A 6022-nucleotide genomic window follows, 5' to 3' on the forward strand; every position below is an offset into this window, starting at 1 on the left:
GGTGCTGGGGGCTCAGGGTGCCCTGGGGGGTGCCCTGGGGGGGCTCGGGGTGCCCTGGGGGTGCCCTGGGGGGGTCTCGGGGTGCCCTGGGGGGGGCTCAGGGTGCCCTGGGGGTCTGGGGTGCCCTGGGGGGTGTGCGGGGGTCTCGGGGTGCCCTGTGGGGGGCTCGGGGTGCCCTGGGGGTCTGGGGTGCCCTGGGGGGTGTGCGGGGGTCTCGGGGTGCCCGTGGGTGTGTGGGGATCTGGGGTGCCCTGGGGGGGGCTCAATGTGCCCTGGGGGGTGCCCTGGGGGGGCTCGGGGTGCCCTGGGGGTCTCGGGGTGCCCTGGGGGGTGCCCTGGGGGTCTGGGGTGCCCTGGGGGGTGTGTGGGGGTCTCGGGGTGCCCTGGGGGGGGCTCAGGGTGCCCTGGGGGTCTGGGGTGCCCTGGGGGGTGTGCGGGGGTCTCGGGGTGCCCGTGGGTGTGCGGGGGTCTGGGGTGCCCTGGGGGGGGCTCAGGGTGCCCTGAGGGGTGCCCTGGGGGGGCTCGGGGTGCCCTGGGGGGCTCAGGGTGCCCTGGGGGGTGCCCTGGGGGTCTGGGGTGCCCTGGGGGGTGTGCGGGGGTCTTGGGGTGCCCGTGGGTGTGCGGGGGTCTGGGGTGCCCTGTGGGGGGCTCGGGGTGCCCTGGGAGGTGCCCTGGGGGTCTGGGGTGCCCTGGGGCTGTGCGGGGGTCTCGGGGTGCCCTGTGGGGGGCTCAGGGTGCCCTGGGGGTCTGGGGTGCCCTGGGGGGTGTGCGGGGGTCTTGGGGTGCCCTGGGGGGGGGCTCAGGGTGCCCTGGGGGTCTGGGGTGCCCTGGGGGGTGTGCGGGGATCTCGGGGTGCCCTGGGGGGGGGCTCAGGGTGCCCTGGGGGTCTGGGGTGCCCTGGGGGGTGTGTGGGGGTCTTGGGGTGCCCGTGGGTGTGTGGGGGTCTCGGGGTGCCCTGTGGGGGGCTCAGGGTGCCCTGGGGGGGGTGCTCTGGGGGTCTGGGGTGCCCTGGGGGGTGTGCGGGGGTCTCGGGGTGCCCTGGGGGGGGGCTCAGGGTGCCCTGGGGGTCTGGGGTGCCCTGGGGGGTGTGCGGGGGTCTCGGGTTGCCCGTGGGTGTGCGGGGGTCTCGGGGTGCCCTGAGGGGGCTCAGGGTGCCCTGGGGGGTGCCCTGGGGGTCTGGGGTGCCCTGGGGGGTGTGCGGGGGTCTCGGGGTGCCCTGGGGGGTGCCCTGGGGGTCTGGGGTGCCCTGGGGGGTGTGCGGGGGTCTCGGGGTGCCCTGGGGGGGGCTCAGGGTGCCCTGGGGGGTGCCCTGGGGGTCTGGGGTGCCCTGGGGGGTGTGCGGGGGTCTCGGGGTGCCCTGGGGGGGGGCTCAGGGTGCCCTGGGGGTCTGGGGTGCCCTGGGGGGTGTGCGGGGGTCTCGGGGTGCCTTGGGGGGTGCCCTGGGGGTCTGGGGTGCCCTGGGGGGTGTGCGGGGGTCTCGGGGTGCCCTGGGGGGGGCTCAGGGTGCCCTGGGGGGGTGCCCTGGGGGTCTCGGGGTGCCGTGGGTGCGGGGTGCCGTGGGTGCGGGGGGGTGTGGGCGCGGTGGGTGCAGCGGCCCCCCCCCCCCAGGGCACGAGGAGGTGGGGGTGCTCTCGCTGAAGCACCTCTACGAGGCGGCGCGGGCCAAGCAGCGCGACCCGGGGGTGGCGGCGCGAGGGACCCCCCTGCCCGCCCTGGTGGGCGCCATGCTGGGCTCCGCACGCAGCCTGGGCCTGCGCGTCGTGCCCCGGTGGGTGCCCCCCCCCCCCCCCCCCCCCAAAAACACCCGCCCCGGGGTGCCCCCCGACCCCCAGCACCCACCCCGGGGTGCCCCCCCCAACACCCGCGGTGCCCCCCCCCCCCCCCCCCCCCACAAACATCCACCCCGGGGTGCCCCCCCGACCCCCAACACCTGCCCCCACACCCGCCCCGGGGGGCCCCTGGGTGCCCCCCACCCCCAACACCCACCCCTGGGTGACCCCTGCCCCCAGCACCCGCCCCTGGGTGCCCCCCCCCAACACCCGGGGTGCCCCCCACCCCAACACCCACCCCGGGGAGCCCATGGGTGCCCCCCACCCCAGCACCCGCCCCTGGGTGCCCCCCAGCACCCACCCCCGCGCCCCCTTGCCTGTGCCTGTGGCCCCCCGAAGCAGGGGCGCGTGGGTTCCTTGGGGGGGGGCAAACTTCATGGGTGCTGGCACCCATGGGTGCCCCCCTGCGACGCCTAGGACCCCCGTGGGGGGTGGGGAGGGGGCGGGGCCCCCTTTCGTGGGTGCTGGCACCCATGGGTGCCCCCCCCCCAATACCTGGGACCCCCGTGGGTGGGTGGGGAGGGGACCCAGCACCCATGGGTGCCCCCCCCATACCTGGGACCCCCGTGGGGGGGGTGGGGAGGGGACCCAGCACCCATGGGTGCCCCCCCCCCCGATACCTGGGACCCCTGTTGGGGGGTGAGGAGGGGACCCAGCACCCATGGGTGCCCCCCCCATACCTGGGACCCCCGGGGGGGGGTGAGGAGGGGACCCAGCACCCATGGGTGCCCCCCCCATACCTGGGACCCCCGTGGGGGGGGTGAGGAGGGGACCCAGCACCCATGGGTGCCCCCCCCATACCTGGGACCCCCGTGGGGGGGGGGTGAGGAGGGGACCCAGCACCTATGGGTGCCCCTGCCATACCTGGGACCCCCGTGGGGGGGGTGAGGAGGGGACCCAGCACCCATGGGTGCCCCTGCCATACCTGGGACCCCCCGTGGGGGGGCGGGGGGGAACGGGGCCCCCTTTTGTGGGTGCCAGCACCCATGGGTGCCCCCCCCGATACCTGGGACCCCCGTGGGGGGGTGAGGAGGGGACCCAGCACCCATGGGTGCCCCCGCCATACCTGGGACCCCCGTGGGGGGGCGGGGGGGGGACGGGGCCCCCTTTTGTGGGTGCCAGCACCCATGGGTGCCCCCCCCGATACCTGGGACCCCCGGGGGGGGGGTGGGGAGGGGACCCAGCACCCATGGGTGCCCCCCCTGATACCTGGGACCCCTGCGGGGGGGTGGGGGGGACCAATGGGTGCCCCCCCCCCAATACCTGGGACCCCCGTGGGTGGGTGGGGAGGGGACCCAGCACCCATGGGTGCCCCCCCCATACCTGGGACCCCCCGTGGGGGGGGTGAGGAGGGGACCCAGCACCCATGGGTGCCCCCCCCCAATACCTGGGACCCCCGTGGGGGGGCGGGGGGGGGGATGGGGGCCCCTTTTCATGGGACCCAGCACCCATGGGTGCCCCCCCCCGATACCTGCCCCCCCGCGGGGGGTGGGGGGGGGGCCCAGCACCCATGGGTGCCCCCCCGCAGGCTGACGGCCGAGGACTGCGCCGCCTTCCAGCGCCAGCGGCGGGAGCAGGAGGCGGCCATGGCGGCGGCGGCGGCGGCGGAGGAGGAGGGGGGGGCGAGGAAGAAGTGACCTCTGACCTCTGACCCCTGCCCCCGGGCGCCCCCAATAAACGCTTCCCGCTCTGCCTGCGCCTTCCTTGGGGGGGGGGGGGGGGGCTGTCCTGGGACCCCTTTTGGGGAGTGGGGGAGGGGCTGTCCTGGACCTTGGGTCCCTTTTGGGTGGGGGAGGGGCTCCCCTGCGGCCCCTTGGGGGGGGCAGATGGGGGGAGGGGCTCCCCTGGACCCCCTTTTTGGGGCTGTGGGTGGGGGAGGGGGCTCCCCTGGGGCCCCTTGGGGGGGGGCAGATAGGGGGAGGGGCTCCCCTGGACCCCCTTTTTGGGGCTGTGGGTGGGGGAGGGGCTCCCCTGGGGCCCCTTGGGGGGGGGCAGATGGGGGGAGGGGCTCCCCTGGACCCCCTTTTTTGGGGCTGTGGGTGGGGGAGGGGGCTCCCCTGGGGCCCCTTGGGGGGGGCAGATGGGGGGAGGGGCTCCCCTGGACCCCCTTTTTGGGGCTGTGGGTGGGGGAGGGGCTCCCCTGGGGCCCCTTGGGGGGGGCAGATGGGGGGAGGGGCTCCCCTGGACCCCCTTTTTGGGGCTGTGGGTGGGGGAGGGGCTCCCCTGGGGCCCCTTGGGGGGGGCAGATGGGGGGAGGGGCTCCCCTGGACCCCCTTTTTGGGGCTGTGGGTGGGGGAGGGGCTCCCCTGGGGCCCCTTGGGGGGGGGGGCGGATGGGGGGAGGGGCTCCCCTGGACCCCCTTTTTGGGGCTGTGGGTGGGGGAGGGGCTCTCCTGGGTCCCTTTGGGGGGGGGGGGCGGATGGGGGGAGGGGCTGCCCCAGACCCCTGGGTCCCCCTCTTTGTGGGCGGCTGGGTGGGGGAGGGGCTCTCCCGGACCCCTTTTTTGGGTGGTGGGGGAGGGGCTCTCCTGGACCCTTGGGTCCCCTTTTTGGGGGGGGAGGGGCTGTGGGGCCCCCGGTGTCGCCATGATGGGTGGTGGCACCTCCCCCCCCCCCCCAGCAGTGAGGGGTGGTTGGGCCTTCGGCCTCAGCCGCCTCCTCCCCCTTCATCCTCCTCATCCTCCCCCCCACCCCCTTCCTCCCCCCCCTCATCCTTCTTCATCCCCCCGCTCAGCGCCGGCCCCATCCTCCTCCATCCTCATCCTCCTCCATCTTCAGCCTCCTTCCTCATCCTCCTCCATCCTCATCCTCCTCCATCCTCATCCTCCTTCCTCCCGCCTCATCCTCCCACCCCTTCCTCCCCATCTTCCTCCATCTTCATCTTCACCCTCCTTCTGCCCTCCTCATCCTTCCCCATCCTCCTCTTCCTCCTTCCTTGTCCTTCATCCCCTTCTCATCCTCCTTCATCCCCATCTGGCTCCCTCTTCATCCTCCCCCTCCCTCATCTTCATCCTACTTTATCCCTCCTCATCCTCCCCCAACCCTCCTCCATCTTCATCCCCATCCTCTTCCTCCTTCATCCCTCCTCATCCTTCATCCTGCTTCCTCCCTCCTCATCCTCCTCCATCTTCCCCGCCTTCCTCCCTCCTCATCCTCACCCCCATCCTCCTCCTCATCTTCACCCTCCTTCCTCCCACCTCATCCCCCCTTATTCCCCATCCTCCTCCCTCCTCATCCTCATCTTCCTCCTCCTGCATTCCCCTTTCCCTCCTCATCCTCATCTTCCTCCTCCTGCATTCCCCCCTTTCCCTCATCTTCCTCATCTTCCTCCTCCTGCATTCCCCTTTCCCTCCTCATCCTCATCTTCCTCCTCCTGCATTCCCCTTTCCCTCCTCATCCTCATCTTCCTCCTCCTGCATTCCCCCCTTTCCCTCCTCATCCTCATCTTCCTCCTCCTGCATTCCCCTTTCCCTCCTCATCTTCCTCCTCCTGCATTCCCCTTTCCCTCCTCATCCTCATCTTCCTCCTCCTGCATTCCCCCCTTTCCCTCCTCATCCTCATCTTCCTCCTCCTGCATTCCGCCCTTTCCCTCCTCATCTTCCTCCTCCTGCATTCCCCTTTCCCTCCTCATCCTCATCTTCCTCCTGCATTCCCGTTTCCATCCTCATCCTCATCTTCCTCCTGCATTCCCCTTTCCCTCCTCATCCTCATCTTCCTCCTCCTGCATTCCCCTTTCCCTCCTCATCCTCATCTTCCTCCTCCTGCATTCCCCTTTCCCTCCTCATCCTCATCTTCCTCCCCCCCCCCCCCCGAACCGGTTGCGGCTCCGCCGTTACCGGGGAAACCCGGGGGGGGGGGGGGCAGGGGTCCGGGGGGGCCCCGGCGCTCGGGGGGGTCCCCGGTCTCCCCCCCCCCCCCCCAGGGAAGCCAGGCTCGGCCCCCGCCCCCCCCGCCCGAGCCCGCCCCGCCCCGTTGCTATTTTTAGCCACCGGTGCCTATTTTTAGCGCCGCGCCTTCAGCGCCCAAATTTGGCAGCGGCGGAGCCGGGGGGGGGGAGGGGAACCGCGGCGGGGGGCGGGGCCAGCGCCGGGGGCGGCCGCCGGGGGGGGAGGGGGGATCCCAGAGGCCTGGGGGGAGGGGAGGGGGGGTCCCCGGCCCCCCTGGGCCCCCCGCACCCCGGGGGCCCCCCAAGCC

General features: G+C 73.8%; 1 protein-coding gene across 1 annotated transcript in view; it reads left to right on the plus strand.

The window, feature by feature from the left end:
• MRPL11 (mitochondrial ribosomal protein L11) overlaps window positions 1-3466 on the plus strand; it is a 4335-nt gene extending 869 nt beyond the window's left edge. The window contains 2 exon segments of the mRNA XM_075727143.1: window positions 1592-1768; window positions 3358-3466. Of these exon segments, the coding sequence (XP_075583258.1) occupies window positions 1592-1768; window positions 3358-3466 (286 nt within the window).
• The last annotated feature ends 2556 nt before the right edge of the window (window positions 3467-6022 follow it).

The sequence above is a fragment of the Pelecanus crispus genome, chromosome Z (genome assembly GCF_030463565.1).
Source record: "Pelecanus crispus isolate bPelCri1 chromosome Z, bPelCri1.pri, whole genome shotgun sequence".
In the NCBI taxonomy this organism is placed as follows: Eukaryota; Metazoa; Chordata; class Aves; order Pelecaniformes; family Pelecanidae; genus Pelecanus; species Pelecanus crispus.